Source organism: Arachis hypogaea, chromosome 1 (assembly GCF_003086295.3).
Source record: "Arachis hypogaea cultivar Tifrunner chromosome 1, arahy.Tifrunner.gnm2.J5K5, whole genome shotgun sequence".
In the NCBI taxonomy this organism is placed as follows: domain Eukaryota; kingdom Viridiplantae; phylum Streptophyta; class Magnoliopsida; order Fabales; family Fabaceae; genus Arachis; species Arachis hypogaea.
Window position 1 is genome coordinate 21719707 of NC_092036.1, and position 27750 is coordinate 21747456.

At 29.8% G+C, this 27750-nt stretch overlaps 2 protein-coding genes across 14 annotated transcripts; one reads left to right on the forward strand and one right to left on the reverse strand.

Annotated features, from left to right (window-relative positions):
- Positions 1-780: 780 nt before the first annotated feature.
- Positions 781-3070, forward strand: LOC112800597 (cyclin-D1-1). 2 transcript variants are annotated; one of them, XM_025842934.3, is made up of 5 exons: positions 781-1354; positions 1565-1651; positions 1731-2046; positions 2143-2258; positions 2564-3070. In XM_025842934.3, exons 1-5 carry the CDS (start codon positions 1055-1057, stop codon positions 2717-2719), a joined length of 975 nt encoding a protein of 324 aa, XP_025698719.1. In that variant the 5' UTR covers positions 781-1054; the 3' UTR covers positions 2720-3070. The 2 variants fall into 2 exon arrangements, with proteins under 2 accessions (XP_025698719.1, XP_072052580.1); XM_072196479.1 differs by lacking the exon at positions 1565-1651 and having other exon boundaries at positions 911-1354.
- Positions 3071-19391: 16321 nt separating this feature from the next.
- LOC112800606 (transcription initiation factor TFIID subunit 4b) lies at positions 19392-22855 on the reverse strand. Of its 12 annotated transcripts, none has more exons than XM_072196464.1 (8): positions 22133-22850; positions 22012-22045; positions 21734-21844; positions 21560-21615; positions 21426-21482; positions 21175-21314; positions 20707-20972; positions 19392-20033 (listed from the first exon to the last, which is right to left on the reverse strand). In XM_072196464.1, the coding sequence occupies exons 6-8, from the start codon at positions 21249-21251 to the stop codon at positions 19975-19977; spliced, it is 402 nt and encodes a 133-aa protein (XP_072052565.1). In that variant the 5' UTR covers positions 21252-21314; positions 21426-21482; positions 21560-21615; positions 21734-21844; positions 22012-22045; positions 22133-22850; the 3' UTR covers positions 19392-19974. The 12 variants fall into 12 exon arrangements, with proteins under 12 accessions (XP_072052565.1, XP_072052561.1, XP_072052566.1 ...); XM_072196460.1 differs by having other exon boundaries at positions 21175-21328; XM_072196465.1 differs by having other exon boundaries at positions 21175-21328; positions 21734-21854; positions 22133-22740.
- Positions 22856-27750: the final 4895 nt, after the last annotated feature.

Consider the following 27750-nt stretch of genomic DNA (forward strand, 5'->3'; position numbering starts at 1 on the left):
GGTTCCACAGGACCATGCCCTCGGCGTGTTGGCAGGGGTTTGCCACCCGTCCCTGGTCGCCACATCATCACGCCGCCTGCAAGTTGACGGGGTGCTAACACGCTCCTGACCGGCTCAGACACCACGCCTCCCGCGTGTTGACTCCAATCCATGCTTTGGCAAAACACCTCCTTCACCAATATTTACCAATATACCAAAAAGAGTTCCATAAAAAAATTAATTTCTATTAATATGTTTTTAGATAATTGTTTTGACGAAAGGTTGAAAACTTTACTTGATGTCAAATTTAGGCGCCAAATGCATGGTTGATATAGCATTATTCAAAACTAGAAAAAAAAGAAATCTACCAAAAGTTACGGTAGGAGGCTGTTTTTTTCGCCTCGTGTAATTGAAGAAGAGAAGCTGCCAATAATTCACATTGTACACGAATAGCTTGCTAAAAAATTAATAAAATAAAAAGAAAAAGAAAAAAGAAGAAAAAGAATGCCCCTGATCTTGAGTCTTGAAGAAGGAGAATCAATGCCTTTTTCGAGTGGTCCTACTGATTTTGGCTGCTCTTGTTAGAACGAAATTTCTTGCGAAGTTCTTTGAGGCCCCTTTAGATTCTGCTTTTCCAGTCCATTTAATTTCACTATGTACGCAATGCCCGTATCCCACCTAAAATAATAATGATAATAATAACAATAATAAATAAATAAATAATAAAAATAACGTTAACAGAAGATTCTAATTATTTCTTCTCTGCCACTTGATAACTCGAACATCGAATTACATGTTTTCAAAATTTAAAAGGTTTAAATGCACACGAGCCAATGTTACAGGATTAATTGCATTCTTTTTTCCAAAAAGAACACATTAATATTATGTTAATAATGCAATGCATGTTCGTTGTTAGGTTCTCAATTATAGATATGAACAAATTATACATTATAGTAAGGCACTGATCATTGTTATATCGACATAACGAATTAAATTCCCTATATATATATAATGGTACATGATTGGTCCTGTATCCATATCTTGTATTCTCTACTGAAAGACTCTCTCAGTCGCCATGTCTGTCTCCCCAAAACACTCAGCTTGTACTCTTCTTGACTTGCACTGCAATGAAGCAACAAGCGATGTAGTGTACTTGGATTCCAACATTCACAGCAACTATGAATTCGACGATGCTGGTTCGAACAATGCTCTTCTATGGAGCGACTCTGGTAGTGTCGATGAAGAAGACCGTCTCTTGAGCTTGTTAGACTCTGAACTTGATCAAGTTCAGGAAAGAACAAGGTCTCTAATACAACTTCGCAAGACTAAGTGGTTGCGCAATGCGCGAGAAGAAGCCATAAATTGGATCCTAAAGGTGCATGCATTGTTTGCTAATTTCTAATTGCTAAGTACAAACTAATTAACCCCGGCCGGGTTTGTGAGTTTCATTTAAGAGAACACAGAGAAAGGAAGAAGATTTGAACTCTTCAAACGCTTCCCTTCTTTGTATTCGTTTTCAAAATGAAACTTACGCGCGCGCCTCGAGTCTAGTAATTGTAACGACTTTTATCACTATATTATGCAGGTATGTGCATACTACAGTTTTAGACCTGAGACGGCATATCTTTCTGCAATTTATCTTGATCGTTTCCTTTTGTCGCACACATTGAAGGTATCACGGCGTTAATTATGTCGAAAATCGATACATTATGATTATTACATGATGTCAATTTTGATTCAAATTTGTGCAGCAAGATAAAACATGGCCTCTGCAGCTGCTATCAGTTGCATGCCTTTCGCTTGCAGCGAAAATGGAAGAAACCAAGGTGCCTCTGCTATTGGACCTACAAATGGTTGAGCCAAGGTTCTTGTTTAAGCCGAAAACAGTTCAGAGGATGGAGCTTCTGGTTATGGCAACTCTCAAGTGGCAACTCCGAGTTATAACAAAGCCTTTCGATTTTGCTCATCTTTTCATTCTTAGACTTTCTTGTTCTTCAGCTTCCACATTAGGCGATTTAAATTATCTTGCTTCTCGTGTGTCTGATGTTATCTTTAAAACATGTTTAGGTATCATGACTAATCTCCTTACTGTTATCTAAGTTCACTTCCATTAATATCTTAATCATTGCTTGGTGCTAATAACTTCAGTGAATAACTACACAGTTATGGATTTCTTGGAGTTTTCACCTTCCACAATAGCAGCAGCGGCTCTGTTATATGTAACAGATCAATATGTTGATGACCTTAAACTATATGGCTTCCACAAGAATATAAGAATTGTAAGTGTTAAGTAACATGTTATGTCGTGGATTTCACTAGATAAAGATGTTTAAATAAAAGAGAGTTACAGTCTCTCTATTTCTCTATACATTCTTACTCTATCAGAATCTTCACCTTTTGTGAAAGGAATATAAAATATTAGACATTGTTTAACAAGATTACAAAATGAGTAAAGTAATCTACTTTGGGGAACAAAATTTAACCCTTTTTTTCCTTCTTTTAAATATCTGTAATTTCTATTATAAAATACTTACCAATCAAACAATTAAAGAGATTACTGTTCTGTGTTTTTTATTGAATATAGGATATGGTGCAGAAATGTCACAACCTTATGAAGCAGACAATTCAGAGGTCGGAATATATTTTGCCCAAGACTACTCTTCAGTTAATGCCCCGAAGTCCAACTTGTGTGCTTGATCTTGCAGATATGCAAGATAATCATAGTGCTACTCACAAATGAAGATTTAGAGGAGTCACTATAGCCAAGGAAATTTTGAACATGGCTTTCAAATTGTTCATTATTGCTTATTGATTGGTGTGAGAGTGTGTATCTTCAATAAGGCTCATCATGAAATTAAAAGTTCTGAACCAATTGGAAAAAAAATGGAATGAACGGTGTCGCTCCTATTTTGATAATGTCACTCTTTTTATTACACATTTATACAAATATATAATGCAAAATAAAATGTGAGGAGTGACATTATAAAAATGGAAGTGATGTTGTTATTCTTAAAAAATGTGTTAGATAATTCTATGATGTTGAATTATTTTTTGTGAAATAAATAACAAGGTGTGCTTTTTTTCGTGTGAATTCTGTTTTTATTTATCATGATATTACTTCTAAAAATTTAAATCAATAAAAAAAGACACATAAATTATTATACTTCTAATACGACTTCTCACTCAATAATTCTGTAAAATTTTTGCATAGATTTTTTTGTCTTACTCTAAATATTTTTAAGGTTTAACAATAATCAAATTTAAAATGTTGTGATCATAAAATTTTTTATAAGATATTTTAATGTAATTTTATAAGATGTTACAATACTATTTCTTTCAAAAGATTAATACGATAAAAGAAGACTAGCTAGTATCTCTAACGCTATCACAGAAAGTAGTGAGTTTCCTCTAGTGCTATAGTTAGCTGGGTAGGTGCCTAGGTGGAATATTGCACGGTGAACTCACTGATTAAGTGTTCGTTGCTTTAACCATGTCGGATCAGGTTAATAAAGTTTTTGGTAATAGGACTCAAATACCTACAGTTCATCAGAATTAGGATTTAATTATTCTGTTAAATCTTTATAACTTTATTAATTTCGTAATTAAATTTTTATATTTTTAATATATTTTTATATTATTTTTAATTTTTTAATTAAGTTATTTTTGTATCAAAAATAATAATATTAAAAATATTTCTTTCAAAAAATATAGTTAAATATTTAATTAAATTCTTAATTTTTGATTACTTTTTATTTATAGAAAAATATTTTGTTAATTCTAAAATTTTTTACATTGATAAGAATCTAAATGTAAAATTAAAATTAATATAGTAATAGAGACTAAAAAAACATATAGAAATTTAATTACAAATTTAATAAAATTATAGAGATTAATAAAATAATTAAATAAATCTATTAGTTATTACGTATACGGTGAAAGAAGACAATGATATTTGTAAATTAAATAAAATTGGTATCTATTCAAAACTAGCTCTACTAACATACACCAAATCAATTACTTTTAAATTGTTTTCTAGTATTAATTAGAGTAAAATATTTCTTTTATAAATGTCAAACATTCGGTATAAATATCAATATATCTTTCAGAAAAAAAAATATAATCGTTTAATAAATATGAAAAATTTTGCTTTGTGTATTTGTGTGTGTTGTTTCTTACGTTTTTTTAACAAATTAATTCACTACTAGAGTAAATAAACTTAACAAAATAATCATGCTTTTCTATAATAGTATAATTAAATATTTTAATACTATATATATATATATATATATATGTGCTTATATGATAATTAATTTTATGGCCATTTTTTGTCCATAAAACATAATTATTGGTTTCGTTATATCCTATTTGTCTTCAAAATTTTAAATACCACTCAATATTATTTCTAACTTTAATTGCATGAAAAAATATTGACAAAGTTTTTTTTTTTAGATTTGTACTAGAATATTCATTAGGTCAGAAATTTAATGATTAATTTCTCGAATACTATATATAAATTGTAGAGATAAAATGGGTAACCCTCTCAAACAAGTAAACTTTATTTTCATCCTTCAATAAATATCAAACTCAAAAAAAATGATTAAAAGACACAAACTTACTCGAAAGAGATAATTAAAAGACACAAATTTTTATTCATCTGTGCCAACTTATATTGATAAAATATTGACAAAATTGAATGTAAGAAAAAGCGCTAGCTTATTAAAGCCGTTTTGTCCATTGTGATTGTGTCTATATTGTCTCAAGGACGGACCCATGTATTAGCATGTGAGGTCTTATGCCCCATTCAAATTATAGAATGGAATTGTTACCGAGCCTCGTATACCAGTCGTAAATATATTTGTCTCTTAAAAATACCAACAAAAAAAAAAAGAAAAACTACCATTTGTACCCATGAATTTTGTGAACGCTGACAAAAATATCCGTTAAACAAGAAAATTAATGTTGTACCATGAAAGATGGGTTTCGTGTGACAATAGTACTCAAATCGTGATTTTTCGTTGACTTTTTAATAAAATTTTCAAATTACCCCTTCTATCTTCTTCCCCAAATTCCAAATTTCACAACCCTCATCCTTCGTCTTCCACCTCTGCTGCTGCCAGCCACCAGGCATGATCTCTTTGGCGCTTGAGAACATCAGCAGCAAGAAGTTGTTGTTGGATAGAGGTGAGTTGTTGCTGCCTCTCGCGGCGCTTGGAAGCGGGAACCCAAGTGCTCTTCACATGGGTTTGGCAATCGAAGCCACGGCTCTTGCAGCATGTCCTGCACCGCATGTGAGGGCAATCCTTCTTCGTCTGGTTCCCACAGTCCTAGCAGCTAATCCCACCTGCTCCACTTGCTGCTCCGCTCCCCACGGCCGACACCGTCACCAGGAAGGCCGATCTCGAGGGTGACTGATCGTCGGACACGGTGGTTGAACCCACTCCTAGAGCAGCCGCGAAGCTGTAAAGATCTTGGTGGAAGAGAGGCATTGCTTGAGGTATGAGGTCGTGTTCAGGTTGGTGATGATGATGATGATGGTTCCACAGCTCCAAGCCACTTCGGTACGAGGAAACATCTTCATTCTTGTACCAGTAAAAGGTGTCGGAGGGAGAAAACGTCTTCATGTCTGGTGGCTGGCAGCAGCAGAGGAGGAAGACGAAGGATGAGGGTTGTAAAATTTGGAATTTAGAGAAGAAGATAGAAGGGGTAATTTGGAAATTTTATTAAAAAGTCAACGAAAAATCACGGTTTTGGTACTATTGTCACACGGAACCCATCTTTCATGGGTACAACGTTAATTTTCTTGTTTGATGGATACTTTTATTAGCGTTCGCAAAATTCATGGTTACAAATGGTAGTTTTTCCAAAAAAAATCATATCAAATTCCATCTTTAGTGGTTGAAAAAGAGCTTTTACTATAGTTTATATATATAGAGTGATGTGTGTATTTTATATGACAAAAAAAATTATAAGATGGAATTAATACGAGTAAATTATTAAAAATATCTTCTAAAATTTAAATATTTAGTAAAAATAATTTTAAAAAATCAAAATAATAAATATTTTAAAAATTTGAAATATAATAAAATTAATTAAATGTTAAATACATTTAAATACTAATAAAAATAATTTCAGAATATAAGAATAATAAAAATATTTTAAAAATTTAAAAATTAAACAAAAATAACTAACCATAAAATAAGTTTGTTTCTATTAATAAAATAGCTGGAATAACAAATATGCCAATATGATATGACACTTTAGACTTTACCATTTCAACCATTGTCATTAATAGAAAGGAATTTATTGCATATTTGACTAATTTTATCATGATTTCAGATTTTCAGAATCAATAAAGTTGGCTGGCAAGAGTCAATTAAGAAATTTTAAAAGTTATTTTTTTAAATTTTTAATTTATAAAAAATAATAGTATTAATATCTCATATAATTTTTAAAATTAAATTATAGTTTTTTAAAAAGTTATTTAAGTACTTATAAAAAATTTGAAAAAATAATTTTTTTATAATAAAAATTTTTTTTATCACATTTTTTTTAAAATAAGTACTTTTAGAACTAAAAAATCAAATATAAAATAATTTATTTATAAGTTACTTTTAATATAAACATTTATTGTTTAAACTATTCTTCAAAAGGAACTTAATTACGTTGTTTACCCAAACTGAGTTTAAGTCATTTCTGAAGTAAGCCTTGGTTTGACAAAAATTTTTAAAAAGGTATTTATGTTTTTTAAAAATATAAATTTTTGGGTATATCTAAAATAAATACAATAACGTTTTGTGTATTAGATATGTCACATTTATATAAATTATCAGATTTCATTAAATAAAAATCAAAAGCTAATATAAAAGAAGAGTATTGATGGACTCTATTAAATATGAAATATCCTAATACATAAATAAATAAATAAATATTTTTTAATATCTAATATTTTAAATAAAAACATAATTTTTTATTTTTAAATAAATAAATATAAAATATATTAATAAAAAAATAAGTATTTTTTATTTATTAAGTTAATGATTATGCAATAAAAATTTTATAATATTAAAAAATATATTAAAATAATATTTTAAACTCCAATATAAAAGTATAAAATAATTAAATTTTATTTTATATTACTTGACAAATAATTAGATTATTATTTTCAAAACTTGTTAATTAACTACTTTTGTTAAAAATATTATTATATAATATAATTTTTTTTCAAAATATTTGAAAATTTTAATTTTTTGACCTTATTTATTATGTATAATGTAGGTTTCACATAACAAGTTTATTTTTATAAATTTGTCTTATTTATTGACTATTACTATATATTAGTTAGCGTCAGAAAACAAAAATAACCTTTATACATGAATAATGCTATGGTGTGGCGGCTAATACAACTATAAAAATTTGATATTTATATTGAAAAAGGTTTCGGAATTCATTCAATAAATTAACTAATAATAATAATTAAATACTAAAAAATATTTAAAATTAAAAATAATAAAAATATCTAAAATTTAAGTAAAAAATTGAAATAAAATAAAATAAAATTATTTTATGGTATAGAAATTAAGATTTAAAATTTTAACTTTATAATAAAAAATTTAGGGTTAAAATTTTATATTTAGAATTTGAATTTAAAATTTAAAATTTAACATTTAGAACTTATGATTGCCGAAGCAATGGATGATTAGTGTGGACAACTAATATTAGTTGGTGATAATTAAAATTGTGGTATTGGAAAAAAGGATTAGTTGGTGATAATTAAAATTGTGGTATTGGAAAAAAGGAAAAGAAGTGCAAAAGAATAAACGAGTCATGTTTTAAAATAAATATGAATATTTTAAATTTCACAGATATTTTGATAAAACATTAGATTATATAATAATATTTTTAACAAAAGTAGTTAGTTAATAAGTTTTAAATATAATAATTTAATTATTTTTTAATAATAGAAAATAAAATTTAATTATTTTATATTTTATGTTGTAGTTTAAAATATTATTTTAATATAATTTTTTAATATTATAACAATTTTATTGCATAATAATTAATTTTAATGAATAAAAAATACTCATATTTTTGTGTTTATGTGTTTTATATTTATTTATTTAAAAATGAAAGATTTGGCGTCCGACTGATTTATCCCCAAAAACTTGATTAGGTTTTGGTCCCAAGATCGCTAAATATATGTCATATAGGTTCCCAAGTAAGGTTGAATCCGTTAACATGACACTTTCTCTCCTATGTAGAAGTTATAGATGTGACGTGTCAGAAAAAACAAAACGTGTCGTGCTTAAGACACATTAGTCCATTAACACATGACTAAAACGACGTTATTTTGGGACAACACCAAACAACATTATTTTGAGGGGACAAATTCGTCCCCCATATTTGTTTCCTAATTTTTAAAATATCGATATTCTAAAGTTAAATAGGTCTCCCAAAATTTTTGTTATAAGTCAAAAGATCCCTGAATTTATAGTGTATATGTCAAATTGGTCCATCGAATTAAGCAACTAAAATCAGAATTAGAATGAAATTACCCAAAGTATGTCAAAGTATGCAGCCCCAAACACATGAAATGACACATCTCAAGTACAATGACAATCAATAATTAGAATTCGTTAGTATCCTCATTTAACATCTTATTCTTTTGTAGAGCTCTAATCTCTTTATCTCTCATACCAATACATTGCCTTATAATCATAGTAATCTAAATCCAAGAAAAGTTTCTTCAGGTTAAATTAAAGAAACATATCAAGTCATGTGCATTGAAAATTTTTTTTAACTTTTTAATCGATGTACACAAGTATCCCCTTGTTGTCTCTAATAAAATTTTCACCAAAATAAAATATAGGTACTACGTCTTCACTCAACTAAATACCAAAAAATAAAATTCTGTCACAAATTACCAAGCAACCAACACAATACAATATCACAACAGAATAAAAATTTCAAACACCTATATTATTTTCGTTATTATCAAATACCTATTCATAACCACTTCACAACTCTTATTTAAACTACACCTAAACATACTGTTTATGATCTGCTCTAAACATCACATGCACGTTCATCTTACTTCGCTTTTCACTGTCAATTTAATCCAGCAAAAACTAACTTAACTTATCTCAAACAATGATAATATGCACGACACACCACTATTAAGGAGTCCCTGTATATACTATCAAAACATCATTACGGACTTGGGTAAACGTTAATGGAGAGTGAAGAATATGAAAGTTAGTTCGTAAAACTTAGGTGAGGGTTTGGGGTACTTGTAATTTTACAAAGAGAAAATGGGAGGATGAATTTTTTTATACAAGGTATCCACTTAAATTTAGGGACCTTTTTGACTTATAATAAAAATTTTAGGGGACATATTTGACTTTAGAATGTCAATGTTTTAAGAATCATAAAACAAAAGTGGGGACAAATATGTCCCCTCAAAATGGCACCGTTTGGTATTGTTCCGAAATGACGCCGTTTTAGTTACGTGTTATTTTACCTGACACGATACACCTACAACCTCCACGTGAGAAGAGAGAGTGTCGTGTTAACGGGCTCAACCTGGTTTGAGAACTTATATGACATATATCTAGCAATTTTGGAGATTGGAAACCTAGTTAATTTTTTGGAGAACAAATCTGTTGGACGACCAAATCTTTGGGACCTATTTGAAATATTACTCTTTAAAAATTAAAGATTATGTTGTCATTTAAAGTATTGTATATTAAAAGATATTTATTTATGTACTAGAATATTTTGTATCTATTAGAGTTCGTCAATACTCTCTTTTATATTAGTTAGTGTTTGATTTTTAATTAATGAAATCTGATGGTTTATATAAATGTGGCACATCTAATGCACACAAAGTTAATATGCTCGTTTTAGATATATCCTAAATTTTTATTTTGTATTTGATAAATAAAAAAAAATCATATGTTTATATTTGCAACTTTTAAAATATAAGAGTAGTGCTTTTAAAAGTATCTAAGTTGAAGCTTTTCAAGAATAACTTATGTTTATCAAAATTAAAAAGTCGAATATAATTTTATATATTAATTCATTTTCAAATTTAAGTTTTTTTTATTAGTGTCTATTACAGTATTTTTAAATTTTAAAAATTATTTTATTAAACATATTTATTGTTACTTGTGCTGTGTTAAAAATTATTTTTAATTTAATTTATTAAACATAAATGCTGCAACTTTTAAAAAGCTATCCTTTTAAAAATTAACTTTTATAAGTTACTTTTAAAAACTAAAGAACTTACTAAATCAAATCTAAGTCCAATCAAATTTCGTTCTCATCGTTTGAGTTTTTTTTATTCATGATTTAATAAATTTCTGTATTTTTTAATAAAAATTTTTATGCTAAAAAAACATTAAAAAAACGTATTTTTTATCTTATATTAATTTAATTAAATTTAATTATAAAAATACTTGAATATGTAGTGCAACTCAAATATTTATCTTTTTTTTTTTAAATCATTTTTGTTGCGCGTCTAAAGTTTTGGAGTACATTTTGTGTGGTTGATTCTATTAATAATAAATAGACAAACAAGTAGCACATATTTCATTATTTCCGTCATTACTTGTCATAGTGTGTTGAACTATTGATAACAGTATCTAAGACAGGAGCGCACCGAATGGGAAGGAGAGGGGGTTGAAATTAGGCACATGAAAGAGGACAAAAGAGCCTAGTCTAGGTAAAAGACACTTCTCTCGATTCATAAAATGTTTGTAGTTTGTACACAAACTGCAATGCGACAACGACCAAGGTTTGCCTGGTTGTGGATAACGCTCATAGATAATGATGAAAAATTCGAAGGAGGAAGTTTCTGGTGCCATGGTGGTAGTGCTTGCAACTCTTGACTTCTTTGGCAAATGGCAATCATGATTCACCAACAAGCCTGTAGGGACGACAGTTTTCCTGTCTTTTTAACACCTTGTTTTTAACTTTTATGACACATTTAAGCACTGTAGACACATTTAATTTTTGGTTTTAGTAAACATCAACTCATTTTTTAAATTCTAAACTTAAATTTTATATTTTAAATTCTTATCATACATCTTAAATTCTGAAAAAATAAAAATTAAAAAGTAATTTTATGATAAAAAATTAATTAGTATTAATTAATTAAAAATTAATTTCTGTATGTTTATATAAAAAAATTATATCTCAAATCTTTATTCTAAGATATTATTATTTTATGTGAATTTCATTTTTTTTATATGAGTGATCAAAAATGATGTTTCTTCCATTTTAAAATAAGTATCGTTTTTATTTTTTGAGTTAAAAAATAAATTAAAAATAAATTGTTATCCTTTGCAAACTTAAAGATATTAATTAGATTTGACAAATATTGAAAAATAGTCATAACTGTAAACAAGGTGAATAATGAATTTAAAAAAAAAGGTAAATTAAAAACTAAAAATAAAATTTTTAATTAATTATTTAATTTTAAATTTTAAAATTTAAAAAATTAGAATTAGTATTAAATATATTCACACTTGTATGATTACTTCCAATTTCACCGTAATCTCCCGATCTCAGTCCACACCCAAAATTCGACGTCATCAATCTCCGCTTCACGCCGCCCAAAATTCGTCGTTGGTGCCAAAGACAGCTGTTCCGACGCATCATAACACTGCCATTCAGCCGCTATCCTGTGCCGGTCTCAACACCGCCGCACCCCATGCCATTACCGCTGCAGCATGACTGCGTGACGCTGTCCCTCCGTAGTCCGTGCAGACGCAGTCGTGAAAAAAACTAATTCCGTCCAATTGGCTTAGTGTAACTATAAGTTATCACATCTTTTCTTTTCGCATTTCTTCCTACAACATCTAGGCAATGGAATTAGCAGAAAAAATATATATATTTTTTTTATCAAATTTATACAACATATTCTCACTATTCGTAATCAATTTAAAAGAAGTAATCTTTCATAAAGCTGACTTAATACATTGCCCTATAACTTCCTTTTCCATTAAAAATTTTATATTCATTACCATTCAAATCATTTCAAAAACTATTATACTTTACAAATTCATCTCTATAATTTTCTAATTTCTTACATGCGAATGTTCATTTTACATATAAAAGAGACGATTATTTTTGAAACACCTGAATTTTAATACTATGATGTATCACAAATGGATGATGAAATTGGTACACGTGTTAAAAGATTGTGAAAAGGTGTAAGAAGAGGATGAGTAGAGGTAGTATAATTGGCCCGAGATGCTGTTAAAGAAGGTACAGTACTAATAAAAGTGCTCATTCTTGATGATTGAGATTGTGAGGGGGTGAAAGTATCTCTTGGTTAAATACATGAAACAATGCAAGTTATGTGGCCAATTTGTCCACATAGCTAGTTGACATTGCAGTCTGGAAAATGCATAGAATAATCGTCCACTTCTCTGAAAACAACTTCCACCTCTTCTTCTGCGTGCACCTGATCCACGATTGAAGTTGGAATTGTTGGATAAGAACTCTAAGTTAAGTTTGCTTGAACCATGACATTATTGGTTTTCGAAGGCGCTCGAGCGTGTCATCATGAGACAAAAGAAGAGTCTCAATCTCACAAATATTATATAATTATTCTAAAGGAAATTATAATATACAGATCCTCAATCTTTAAAGATTTACAGATTTTGGATGGGAAGAAGGTAATGACAACACGTGTCCATGAGCCATGCAAGTGGGTGCAGCGTAAACTTGTGTGGGAAATAATTTGTGCTCACCACAGAACCGAGCTTCCTACGCTGAGGCAGGGAAAGACTCCGTTTGGTTTTAAATTTTTATTTTTGGAGAAACTTCATATGCATAAGTGGACCAATGCAAGCCTTTACAATAAATGGGTCCGGAGACCAAAAACATGAACATATAATTAAAGGGTTTCTGACCCAAATAGAATATATATATATATATATATATATATATATATATATATATATATATATATATATATATATATATATATATATATATATATATATATGGCCAGTTCTACGGTGCCATAAATTATGGTGGTTAAGGGTGACTAATTGTTGACCCACCAATAAATATATGACACGTGGCAAATGATGTTATGAATGGTAAAATACTTAATTAATGTTGAATCTGTGCAACTTGTGGTAAGTCATCTATTGTTAGGTGAGGGTAAAATTAGAAAGTGACACCAAAAATTGAGTGATGATGGCTGGCGGCCGCTGTTCCTATGGCGATCGCACACCTCCATCCACGACGATGGTTGGCCGTTGCATCTCTCACTGACACATGCGTTCTGCATGGAGCTCCACCGTAACTGTTCTTCTCCAGCTCTCCTCACCGGATCCCAACGACTCACTTCTCGCCTTCACTGATGCACTGCATACACACGCTCCGTGCAGAGCTCCATCGGCCACCGCAATCGCTCTTCTTCTCACCGAATTCCAACGATTCAATGCTTTGCGGTGACTTGCAGAGCCCAGCCTTCCAATAGTAGACACCCCTCATAACTCGAACTGTAGTTCTTCATTCCCTCAACACAGAACCAAGCTTTCAACACATGGTTTAGAGATCTTTTGATTTTTTTTTTCAAATGTCGTTACCAAATTTTTTTATCCAATTGCATTATGGAATTTTTGCACTTTACTTAATCTAATTTTGTGTTGCAAATGATTTACGGTTTTTCATTAGTCGAGTTATTATGTCATTAGCATAGTCAAACACTGTTCCCAATGATTCCAAAGTCACACATGTCATTCCTACATTAGATGAAACTTTTTAGCCACCATAGCCACGAATAATACTTGGCCACCACAGACCGCACCTATATATATATATATATATATATATATATATATATATATATATATATATATATATATATATATATATATATATATATATATATATATATATATATATATATATACTTGGGTGCAAGTGTCGAGAATTCGAACCCCGCCTTGTGCATACCATTTGGGTAAACAAAAATATATATATATATATATATATATATATATATATATATATGATAAAAAAATTATTAATTTAATATAATAAATATGAGTTAAATAATATTTAATATGTAGTTGGGCACTGTTATATTAATTTAATATAATCATTTAAAAAAATATTTATCTTTTATACAATTACAAAATTGACTTTTTATTTTAATATTCCTAGCAAAGAATACTTTTAAGTTTTAACTATGGTTGTTGTTCATACCCTGACACAATGCAATGGCCAGTCCAATTAAGCCAATGAATTAGACCTTATTAATCTACCCGACCTCTTGAAGAGGTCAGATTCGACACGTGCTAGCAGATTCAAATAAATAACTGCCTCCATAAATCTCTCACCCATTTTTAGAAGAGATATCTCAACAAATCTAAGATAAAAGAACGGTTATCCACTATCAGAAGTGGAACTACTTTAACGGTGATTATTGATTCATCACTTATAAATACACTGATGCACTCAGGTAAATCTAAGTTCCAATACTTTTAAACATGTTTAATCCCTTGCTAACTTAGACATCGGAGTGTCATTGCAGGTGTCATTCCCATTCTCCAACACACATATCAATAAACTCAGACGCGGCCCCAAGCGTAAACCAAGTCGAAGACCGCTACCATTAGTTTTTGGGCCCTCTAATTTAGTCTAATCCATTGGTTTCATATTTTGTCACGAAACAGTTGTCAAAATCAAAGCTAACTCCAAAAAAAATTAACTTATAAACATTTTTTTAATCTCAAAAAATTAAAAAGACCACAAATTCAATTTAAGTTTGATTATTCATATTTTGATTGCACATATAGTTATCAAGTTGATTATTAGGTGTCAAACATTGAATTAAAAAAGTAAAATTAAAATAATCAGATTACTTTTTCATTATCAAAAATTAAAAATAAAATAAATTAAAATAAAATTGACTTTTAATAAAAATAAGCAATAACAAATGTGTTTGGTAAAATAATTTTTAAAATTTAAAAATATTATAATAAATGTTAATATAAGAATTAAATTTAGATATTAATTAATGTATGAGATTATATTAAATTTTTTTAATTTTGACAATAAGAACAAGCTAACTTAAAAAATTTTTTTTTTAGGTGTTTTCAAAAGCACTCATAACTTTTAAAAGTTGCAAGCATTAGTAAATGAGCTTTTTAATTTACTAGATGCACAACGAGATACTTGTGCTTTTGAAAAATACAAACATCTTTTTAAAAATTTTACCAAATCAAATCCTAGTTGAAAAATGCTATTTGTACACCAAAATCAGCCACTAAAATCAGCTATCAATGTATTTGTGTATAAATACATATGTGATTAATTTATTTTTAATGTGTATTTATATTTCAACATGTATTCTATACTAATAACTGACTTTAATAGCTGATTTTGGCGTACACATAGTATAACCCATCTTAGTTATAATCCAATCCTTTTATATTGAAGATATATAGTCGAAAGAAAATTTAAAAAGATGAGACATTTTTCGTATATCTTGCAACCCAATTTCATGTTTTGCTACTTCTCTATGTGAAGAATTTTTTTAAAAATAAAATTAATTAATTAATTAATTAATCTCTAAAATAAATTAAATTAACTTTATTTATGAATATATACATATTTGTTTGGAACTGTTTTATTTAATTTTTGTTTGATATTTGAATACAGATGTTGATCAAATTTATATTAAAAGATCTTAATTCAGAGAGTAGATATAACTTTTCTATAGAAATGAGTTTAAATTGAGACTTATTAATTTTGTTTCTCTCTTTGTATGAATATGTTGACGAATTTAAGTTATAAACGACTATTTTATGTTATTTTGTATATAGTAATCTGAAATAATTATTTGTAATATAGTAATTAATAATTATTGTTTTGATATTTTTATTATATTTATCAAGATAATATTCAAGGTAAGATGCAAATATAAAGATGGAATATATTTTTTCTGAAAAATAATTATTTTTTAAAATTTAATTAAAAAAATCTCAATTATTCTAATTTATTATTTGATTGTTACATGATATATCATCTAATTCTTTCTAAATTGATATTTTATCTTTAATAATGTTATGTGATCAAGTTATTTTAAGTATTAATTTATTTGAAGCAAAATTATCAAAAATAATTTGTAATATTATTTGTGTATGCCCATCCCCTAATTAAAATAAAATAAATTTAGTTAATATTAAATTAGCTTTATCTTTATCATTTTTTTAAGTTGTAATGTTCGAATAAATTTAAAGAAACGTCTTAACTGTTATTTTAAAATATTATTCTTAATTTATATGTAAAATTATTTGGTTCTTAAATTCAAAATACTATAAAGAAAACTTTAATAATAAATTTTATCTAATAAAAAGAACACTCTCTGTTTTTGAGCATCTCACCTTTGTCTAATATTCTCCCGCCAACCATGTTAGTTGTGTTTTCCTCTCGCACATTCATTTTTTCTTTATTATCTATGGGCCATATAATAAAAGATCAAACCATCACACATCACATGACCCAACAACCAATCAGACCCAAATCTCTAAACTGGCACTGACAAAAAGCAAGACAATAAAAATCTCGTTCGGTTCAACTAATCTCATAAGCGCCCATATATTGCTGATATTCTGCTTTATCATGCAAAAAAGACAACAGATGTCAAAAAGAAATACATTAAAAAGGAATATCTGTATAAATTTAGATTTGTACACTAAAATGGCCCTTATTCTAATTTCAAATTGCTAGTCTTTATTGAAGCTTTTAAAAATTACTTTAATTTAATGTGATCTTCAGAAGAGAGAGGAGATCCTAAGGCTGTAAGAGAGTCTTGAAGATGTTGTCAGATGCAAATAAAGCTTGTTTCTAGATGGTTTTTTTTTTTTTTTTTTATTGTACTTTCAATTGCTTAATCTTGTATAAATCTGGTTGATTTGGTAAATAATCTTCAATTTTCTATCCTATTTCATATAGCTATAAGCATATCCCACCATTTTATTTTTGAAATCTAAATCCAGAGGCAAGCATCTATGAGATCATGGTACAGTCATCTTGTTTCCATTACTTACAATTCTGTGATTTAATCCCAACTTGCAGATTTTAAGGTTAATCAAACTCTGGAAGAATTCGATCTTAATGGAATAATTGATGGCAACATTGTTAGCTGTGGCAATGGATGGCACGTGATCTTAAACAATTTTTAAAGTTTTTATTTATTTATTTTTTTAGAATTTAATCAAATTTTTTATATTTTTTAAAAGAATTTAATAAATAATCAAATATGTAGAATTAGGATAATGTTTTTATATTTTCAGGAGTTTTGGGTTTAAAAACTAGTAAAAAACTAAAAATCAAGACGTTTTTAAAGAAAAATACAAAAACAACAAAAATATGCCCCAAGAAATAGAAGTGTGTCCTAAAAAATAGAAATGAAGCACGCACGCCCGGCAGATACGACTTCACGCCCGGCGGACTCCCATACATACTTCATGCACGCCTGGCGGCCTATGCTCCACGCCTGGCGTGCGCTCTCTCCTGGAAGGTGGAATTTTGGGTTTTTTTTACCCAAGTTTCTTTGATACAAATTCGGATTAAATATAATTACAACTCTCAAAAAATACAATTAAAGCCCAAGCTTAATTATTCACATCATTAGAGGTCTTAATCACATCCAAAATATTGAAGACTCTAAAAGATTAGTTATTAATTCTTTCTAGAAACATATCGATTGTCAGATTTGATTTTAGTCATTGTTTTGAATTTGAATTTACAAGTCAGTAATTACTTAGCTTATCTTTCTATCTGAAGGATAAGATTAGGATAGTTATCATATCTTCATCTCCGAAAGATAAGATTTATTTTAGTTTGAATTTGAATTCTAGAATTAGGATATAAATAAGTGAATTTAGTTCACAGGGAGCGACACCCAACTCCTCTGTAATCTCTTTTCATTGTTTTCTTTCCTTTTCCATGGGTAACTAATCTTTTGTCAAAGGGTTAGAAGCTTTGTTTATATTTTTTTTTGGGTTATTAATCTAAGTTTATTTTATTTTGAGGTTTTGCATTGATCTATTTCATGATTGAGTTATTCGTTCTTTATTCGGTTTAGTGGTATCGAAAGGTATGCTAATCTCTTTTGAATTCTTTTATTATAATTGAAAATTTTGATATTTGAATTAAAATTTGAAAACTCTTTCATATGACTCTTTGAATTCGGCTAGGAATAGTGGTTCAATTAGTGTGTGACACATGCATAATTTTTAATCACTCTAATTTTGAATAAATGGCATATAATTCGGATTAGAACAACTTTTGAAAATTGTGTTTTTCTTTTAAAGATTTAACTAGACAGAACTAACTAACATAAGAACGCTACTTTCAAATCTTATTAGAAAACTAAATCGGTTTTTGTGCTAAATCTCTTGATTAAATAATAATGACTAATTAATGCTTGAGAAATTGGGTCAAGAAATTGGAAATTAGTTACTAAAGATTTATTGTGAAAGAACTTTGTAAACTTTAAAATAAGTAAACAAAGTTTGATTTCTCTAAAAGCATAAACATCTTTGAAGTCTTTGACTCTCACCATCATTGTCTTCTCTCAAATAAACATTCAAGCTCTCTGTCCATTAGCATTCAAGCATTCAAAGTTTTCAAACTCTCAATAAAACACAATCTTGCCCTCTTCAATTTAGATTCGTTTAATCAAATTGGGTACTTAATTTGATATTTTCTTACTCAATCCTTTAATTCTCGTGGGAACGATATCTACTTACCGCAGTATTATTTAAACGATCTGACGCACTTGCTGATATCCGTGATTTTTAATTTTTGTTCATCAAATTTTTGATACAATTGACGAAAATTAATTGGGATTGACAATAAAACGTCAAATTAAATCCTAACTTAGATCTTGTTTACGTACTTTTCTTTAGTTCACTTGTTAGTTTCTTTGTTTTCTTTGTTTTTTCTTTCACGTTCTTTTTCTTCTTTCTTTTTATTTTCTTTGTTCTTGCTTTCTTTTTCATGCCTTTTGTCTCCTTTCTTACTTCCATTCATTCTTCTGATTTACATATGTTTATTTTATTTACGTTATTTTCTTTTATTTACATTAGTTTCTTTAATTTTTTATTCTATTCTACCTTCTTCTTTTTTATTTTATCTTCTTTTTGATTTTCTCTTTTCTTCAATTTTCTTTTTCGTTTCTTTTACCTTCTTTAGTTTGTCTAATTTTTGTTTAAAATTATATCTTATTTTATTTCTTTTTTTTTTATATTTTCTTAATCAGTTTAAATTTCTTTTTCTATAATTTTTTTATTCCGCAAGGTGCATTTAATCTTATTTTATTATATCTTACATGCAAGAAGGAAGAGATTTCACATTTCATCTCCAGTACTATCATTAGATAGAGTTAACTCTATTTCAATTAAGAAAGAAAGCAAGAGCCAGGAGACAGAAAGAAAAAAGAATGGCAGATGATCAAAACAGTGCAAAAAGAACCCTTGGAGATTACAACACACCCACCTCTTACAGCTATGAAGATAACATAGTAAGGCCCACAGTTCAAGCAAATATCTTTGACCTAAAGCCTTCACTCATCTAATTAGTATAGAGGGACCAATTTGGAGGTAGGCCTCAAGAAGATCCGAATATCCACATAACAAACTTTCTGAAAAGTAATGGAGTTAGTCCGAAAGCTATCCGGCTGAGATTATTTCCCTTCACTTTGATGAACAGAGTCACACAATGGCTCCAATCGTAATCCTTGAGTAGCATCACTTCATGAGAGGATATAGTCAGCAAATTCCTAACTAAATACTTTTCACCCCAAAAGCTGGCCCGATTAAGGAATGACATCAACTCATTCTCCCAAAAAGAGGGTAAGTCATTCTATGAAATTTAGGAGAGGTACAAGGAGATGTTTAGAAGATGTCCACATCATGCTTTCTTCGAATGACTTTAAATCCAAACTTTTTATGATGGTGTTTCTCAAACCTCAAGAACGATGATTGACTCATCAGCTTGGGAGTTCTCTGCAAAAAAAATACCTGAAGAAACATTGAAATTGATAGAAATGGTAGCAGCCAACAATTTCATGTACTCATTTAAAAAGGCTACAAAAAAGAGTGTGATGGCACTGGATACCATAGACACCATTCAAGCACAGAATGAGATAATGTCCAGGCGAATAAATTCACTCACAAAACAACTTGGACATAATCAAGTGGCAGCCATCAGAAGTCAAGCTTCATGTGATATGTGTGGAGGAGAACATCCAAGTGAAAGGTGTGATGCATTCAATGAACAAGTGATTTCATGGGACATTCCTCAAGGGTGGAAAACAATCCCTTTTTAAAAACTTATAATATTGGCTGGAAGAACCATCCCAACTTTGGCTGGAGTAACCAAGGACAAAGAAATTTCAACAAACCATATTAGCAAGCCAATCAGCCAAAAGCACCTCTTTAGCTCACGGTTAACTCATTCATACAACAAACTGAGGCTTTCATATAAGAATTAAGGACAACTTCCAAAATAAAAAAGCTTCTATAAGAAACCTAGAAGTGCAAGTAGGACAGAAAGCTAAGCAATTGGCGGAATAACCCACCAATTCCCTTTCTAGTGAATACTGAATACTATATCTAAAGTTTACATCCATCTTGCAGTTGAATTATTTGACAACTTAAATGACAAAAAAAAATGGCTTAAAAGAAAACTCACCTGAAGTTGCAAAATTAGTAGAACCTTTTTTGTCTCCTTCGTGATTATCCTTAATACTTTTGCCAAATGCTGAAGATTTGCGACTTACATCTTTAGCTGGTTGAGAACCAGATGATGTGTCCGTGCCTTCACGTTTCTGCCTGGCTTGCTCAGTCATAAGTTGCCATTTTGAGAGCATGTCGTCTCCCCCAACAGTAGCACTAGCAGCAACATTTGCTGCATTTGTCCTCATCTTGTCATCCTCTTCCTTGTTCACATGCAGCTTACTAAATATTAATGAAAAGAGTTTCCATGTAGATAATGGAAAGATATAAGAATGGGATAAAAAACTTTTGATGATTTATTACAACCCTCATCCTTGTCCTTGTCACCATCAACTCATGCATTACCATCAACCTATATTTTAAAATGGACTGAAATTAAGAAATAGGCACAACTTTCAAATGCCGATAAGTGCAAAATACTCACGTCATTTGTTTCCGAAGCTTCTCTGGTTCTGCCTGTCTTTTCTCCCACTCCTCTCTTACTTTCCTATTTATTATCATGATTTGCGGCTAAACATTTGAGGTGACAACAGTCTGATGTCTTGTCTTCTCAAAATTAACCCGCTAGTAGGAAAATTCTTGAAAGTAAGAAATTTTTTTGAGTTATCAGAGAATATTAGAAATTTTATTGAGTTATGAGAGAATATTCCTGCAAGCAGGTAGAGAACAACTAACCTGTTTTGACATTCTAATTTGGTTACTTATCAGTCCACGCATTCTTTCCTCCACACACTGAAAAGTCAGTTTGAATAAGTAAGATTACATGCAAACCTACTGTTATGAAAATTGAAATCTTAGTTGAATCTCACCAGTGACAAGCATCTCTCCACATCATCACTCACACCCTTCAAGCCATACTTAAACACTGACAGTAATAACACAAAACAACTGTTTGTAAGGCCTGGTGTGGCTAGTTTGTATCCATATAAGCTCAAAAGGAAAAATTAAAATAGATGGAGATAACACATGAAAAGGACACTTACTAATCTCAAACAATTTTTTCTGGAGTGGAATTTTCTGCAAAATCAGCCTTTCCGCTTCTTCTTGGACAGCTATTCGAGTTGCTTCTGAAACCCGACTGTCTTTCTTATGACCTGAAAATAACTGCTCTTAATTCATTGAAGCAATTCATCAAACATGTGCTATGTAAATCAGTAAAGCATCAACCGAGAGCATATCTACAAATCAAAACCGCAAAGCCAATGCAAATTTGTATACATGCATGTAAGAAAAAAATTGAAGGAATTTCATGAAACCTTACCCTCAATTTCTACTAACAAAGAGAAAATCAAAACCTAGCATTAAAGAAATAGAAGTAGTAACAATTAGCAAATACAAAATATGAGTAATCAAAAGAGGAGAATGTGGATTTGTATATAAACCTAGTTCAACCAAGATGAAGAAGGAGAAGCTTCACAGAGCACAACACAGTGGAGCAGGAAAATTTGATGGAGGAGATCGCAGCTGGAAGAAAAACGTTGATGGAGGAGATTGCCGCCAGTCGCCAAAAGAGAGTACCGTGGATGAGATCGTAGATCTCACACTGCGATGGTTCTCACATTGTGATGGAGTTTCCATAGATTCATTAGCACAATGTTTATTAGTAAAATATAAGAGTTAGATTTTTAACTTTTTATATTAGTGAAGCAGATAATGAGATACTGCCATTTAAAACCGCCAAATTTGCTAAAGAACCGCTGTTCCACAGGCAAATTAGGGCAGTCACACAAACCTCCTCAGTTTATCAATATAACGGCGGTGTTTTAAATTTGCCATTATGTTTATGCCATTTTATACCAGTTTTTTTTTGTAGTGTAGGGAAGAATGTAAAGTCATCTCCTTATGAAGTGGAACATTGATTATAATAAAGGGTTTCCCAAGGAGAACAAGAAGCCAATCAAAGATCCTCCAAAAGAACAGAGGGAAGAGAACTTAGAGGAAGCTCTTACACCAACAGAATTCAAAAAAAGAAAAAAAATAAAAATCTATGAATCAATAATCTCATACCTTCAGAAGCTTAAGAAGCAAGATAAAGAGAATAACTTTTTAAAATTTTTAGAGCCCTTCAAAAAATTACAACTCAACATTTTGTTTGCTGACACCTTTGAATAAATGCATCTCTATGCCAAATTTATGAAAGAGCTGTTGTCTAAAAAAAGATTCTTTCAAGAAGATGAGAAAGTAATTTCACCAAGGAATATAGTGTCATCATTCAAAAAAAATTACCATAAAAGTTGAAGAATCTAAGTAGTTTTTCGATCCCGTACACTATTAGAGACATCACCATTGGCAAGGCTCTTTGTGATTTAGGAGCTAGCATCAATCTGATGCCTCTATCTATGGTGAAAAGGCTATATATTGAGGAGATAAAACCGACCAAAATCTCATTACAATTAGTTGATCAATCAATAAAATTTTCACATGGGATAGTGAAAAATACATTGGTCAAGGTCTAAAAATTCATCTTTCCCTCCGGTTTTATCATTTTTGACATAGAAGAAGACGAGGATGCCTCAATCATCCTAAGAAGACCATTCTTTGAAACGACCCACAATTTTAAAAATATAAATATAAATAAGTTATAATTCATTTCATAAATTAGAGTTTCTTATTTTTAGAAATAACTTTATTAAAAGCAATTAAATTAATTTTATAACTATTTGAGTTCAATGAAATTCAGATTCTTATCTATATATTTTTTATTATGTTAAAATATTTTGCATAATTAAAACTATAATTTTAGTAATTTATAAATAATAAAAATAAAGTCTAGTAAATAATATTATTATTGAGTTCGATATCCGCCGATATGAGTAAATATCGGTACTTCTCGAAAAACATAGCTTTGCTAATACTTTACCGTATATCTGTTATTGTTATGTTGCTAATGTCATTTATATTAGTAACTCATATATATTATTACTTGTGTGTTAATATATTCAACTTTCATAATTATCCGTTTAGGATATTTATAACTTGAATTGTTGACTCAACAGCCTTACAATGTGACATCCAACCCCACATGTGTCACCTAACCAATAATTTTTCATCATTAATCATAAAAATAGCCATGCAAATGTTCATTTGGGTGAGAAAAAGAAAAGACAACCGTGAGAGAGAAAGAAAGAAAACGAATCTCAATCCTTCAGAGCTTGATTTCTTGAGATTCATAACTCTAATAAAAAATCTAATCTGGTAAAAGTGTTTGTATCCTCCTCCTCTACACATTTCCGTTACTTTTGTCAGGTAAAATATGACGGTGACGTAGCTCCTCTTCCCTTTGAGTTCGGCCAATTAGAGTTCTAGGAAGCCAGACGATTTCTGACGTTTTTTTCTTCAGCAGCTCGGTCAGAAAGCTTCTCTAGAGTTTTTATTATTGTGATTTCAGTACAGAGGTAGGATTTGGTAATTTTATAATAATTAAATATAAATTGGATGAGTGAATACTGGTGTGATTGATTACTGTTTGTGTTTGATTAAGTTTATGTTGAATTATTGATGTTTGCTAGAGATTTTGGGTCGGCTATGTATGAACAGTCACCTGGGGTGTTTTGGTGAATTTGAAACTGTTGTGGTGTGGTATTTTTAGATAAATCTGGTAAGATTTGATGGCCGAGAGAAAAGATTTAAAGTTACGAAGAATCAGTAATAAAAAAACTCGAGAACGGATTAAAGCACAAGTAATATTTTAAGAGAAAAAGGTTAAGAGTTTTGGTTTTGATACAAAAGAAAGATTAGTATTTAAATTTTATTTTTGAAGGGTAACATTGTGTTTATATATAAAAATTGAGGTTTAATTTGTAATTATGTAAGTTTTTTGGTATTTTGGATAATAAATAAAGTACAGAGGTAAAAATAGGTATTTTGTAAAAGTTTAGGATTGCTTTTATAAATATTGAGATAAGTGAGGTTTCAAATATAATTTTATAAAAATATTGAGTTAAAAATAAAATATTTAAAAATTTTAAGTTTAAAACGTAGATAATAAGAGTTTAAGAATAAAATCTTTACGAAACTAAGTTTTTTTAAGAAAAGCTATAAATATTATTTATTTACCATTTAAATTATCTTATTTATATTATTGTTATCATTTTATTAAGAATATTTAAGTTAGAAAAGAGCAAAGAAGAACTCTTAAAAGCTTTAGAGGACGCAGTTGATTTAAGAATTTTATGATTTTTTTTTCATAAGACATTAGAAAAAGGCGAGGGAAGAATGTGAAGTTGAATTATGATAAAGAATTAAAAGATTGAAGAAAACAAGAGAGAAAGAAAAGAAGTAAGAAAATAAAAGAGAAAGATGAGAAAGAAAAGAAAAGAAAAAGAACAAAAAGAGAATGATGTATTAAGTAAAAAGATCTCTGCCACAGAAGAGCAGAGAGTAGTGACGAGAAGGATGTATCAAGTAAAAGGATCTTTGCGACAGAAGAACAGAAGCAGTGACTGAAAGAATTTTAATGAACATCTGCCACAGTAGAGAAGATAGAAAAGAAGGTATTAATTAAAGGGATCTCTACCGCAGTAGAGTAGAGAACGAAGATTGAAAAGAAATTGAGTGATGTTGGGCCTTAGTGCCAATCTAGTGAGGACAGTTATGCGTAACGCTCACTTGATACTATAGGGATGACTAAGTGAGGACGGCGAGCATAACGCTTATTGGAGACTGAAAGGAAGATTCTCCCATGAGGATGGTGATGCGTAACGCTCATAGAGAGGACGTTGGCTGAGATAAGGACGGCGGTACGAAACGCTTATCTCTGTACCAGTGTCGGGAATCGGAAACAAACCGACACATGAGCTCATGTCCTGTATAGGACTAGACATGCATCATACATATTTGTGCATATTTGTTTGTGATTGTATTTTTTATGATTGTGTGTTCTTGTGATTGGATTCTATGTTCTATAATTGCTGAGTTGGATTATACTTTGTTGACTGTTGTTATTGACTAAGAACATAATGAAACGAACTTAACTTCTAACTCGACCCTACTAAGAACTCTCCCGTTCTTACCCCTTATTTTCACCCATTTTTGGCTACAGGTGCAAAGGTTTAGCGCAGTGCTACGAGAACGTAGAAGATTATGTTTACGAGTTGAGTTGTTAGATTTTATTTTCCCCTCATCTTTTATTGTTTTTGATTTTTAGAGTATTAGGACTTGTAGTTGAGGATCTTTGATTAAATCTATGTATATAATGCTATGTGGATGTATATATCTTTGTGATTAAGTAATTAAAAGTAAAAGCTATTTCGTTATCTTAATTAAAGTTTTGGTTCGTATTCGCAAATAATGCTCAATATTAAATAAAGATAGTATAGAATAAAAAGGTTTAGAGGTAAGTAACGCATGAGCTTTTGGTACGATCATGAGGTGCTAAAAGTTATGGTGTTACATTATGGTATCAGAGCAGTTCGTTCCTGTTAGAGCCTTAGGAATGTACTGACAATGCTTCACTGCATACTCTGAGTGTCTGTCATGCAATAGGGCTTGTCTTAGTGACAAGAATTTGAGTTTTAGATGCATGATTGTCTATTGATTAATGTTGTTAGTCGATCGTTGCATCTCTCATGGTATTAGGTCTGGCCAACTTAATACTAATGATTCATATATATGGAAACACTAATGGATTATCATAGATGAAGTAGAAGCAATAGGTAACACGAATCACGAGATTTTGGGGATGTTAGAGGTTACTTTTGAGGGTTTATCCTATTTCGAAGTATGATCTTTGTTCATGCCGCTTAACTTAGTACTCCATTTTCCTCTTTTATCATTTGCACTGGTGTTTCTTGCTTCAGATTTTATTTTGGAATATAATTTGACTATATTTCAACCATTCTTTATCGCTTTTGTATATCTCTGCTCGATTGTAATCCTAACTATTCATTTAATATATTTGGAACATTCATCCTTGATATTACTCATATTCCTCTTTATGAACCATGTGTTCTTTGATTTGGCTTTGAACTTGGTTTCTTATAGTAATGATTCTCAAGTCTTTAAAGACGTTAGAGGTTCTTTCTTGATTAGTTTGCACTAAAACATGTACTCTTATTGTGCCACGTGATAGGTGCACCGTTTATTCATTTATTTTTCATCTCTTCCGTCTCTTTTTTTAATTCTTTTCGAAACCAGATTTGATTATCCATCTTTATTATTTTTTGTACACTTCTTCATAAATCATTTACCCTTCGATCAAATTTTGAATTTGTTTTTGATGCATCGCATAATTTTCAATATCTTCCTTTGTTTTGCATTCCTTTGATTAAGCTTGAGTTTATTTATGCCATGAGCAATTTCTGGATATGACACGCAATACGTTAGTTCTGCAGAATACAGTTGTCATAAAAATAGACTGTTCTCTTAGTCGAGATGGCCTAAAAGAAATAGATCACTTGCATGCATATGGATCCTTTCTGAACTTTTATCATTGGCATTGCTTATATTCTTCTTTAAGCATCTTGTACCGTTTAATCTTAAGCTAGATTTGAGGCAATAATCAAACTTTAATTCTTCGAAAACATTGTTGACTTTGGTTAGAGTAAAGTATCGTTTTTGTCCTCAACGTTTGGGGTAAGTGCTATTTGTGTCCCTAATGTTTAAATCGTCCTATTTGTATCCCTAACGTTTATAAAAGTGATTCAATGTTATCCTACTATCAATTATACTAACAAATCATATTATATTTTTCAATTATTCTCACTTGAATGTATTCATTTTCAATTAGGTCTCACTTGGATATGTTTGATTTTAATATTATACCCACTATTTGTATTTAGATTCAATTATATCCCTAGAAAAGTGAATTATGTAAATGTTGTAGGAATTAGTTTCAACTTTTGATGAGCTATTTTTCGGAGTGGATCATCGATTCTATCCTAGATATTTGTATTCTAACTTCAAGAAGAGATTTTTAAAACTCAAACTAAAGCGTTCATGATGTGTAATTGATGGCAGGATAACATTGAATCACTTTTACAAACGTTAGGGATACAAATAG

Excerpts from the sequence above, each read along its gene's own strand:
- LOC112800597 (XM_025842934.3), top strand. The coding sequence starts at position 1,055 with ATGTCTGTCTCCCCAAAACACTCAGCTTGTACTCTTCTTGACTTGCAC. Across the intron at positions 1,355-1,564 it reads CCATAAATTGGATCCTAAAG|GTATGTGCATACTACAGTTT; the intron begins GTGCATGCATTG and ends TATATTATGCAG. Across the intron at positions 1,652-1,730 it reads TTTTGTCGCACACATTGAAG|CAAGATAAAACATGGCCTCT; the intron begins GTATCACGGCGT and ends AAATTTGTGCAG.
- LOC112800606 (XM_072196466.1), bottom strand. The coding sequence starts at position 21,251 with ATGATAATAAATAGGAAAGTAAGAGAGGAGTGGGAGAAAAGACAGGCA. Across the intron at positions 20,973-21,174 it reads AAGCTTCGGAAACAAATGAC|TAAGCTGCATGTGAACAAGG; the intron begins GTGAGTATTTTG and ends ATTAATATTTAG. Across the intron at positions 20,034-20,706 it reads TACTAATTTTGCAACTTCAG|GTATTTTTTTTGCAGAGAAC; the intron begins GTGAGTTTTCTT and ends ATGTTTCTTCAG.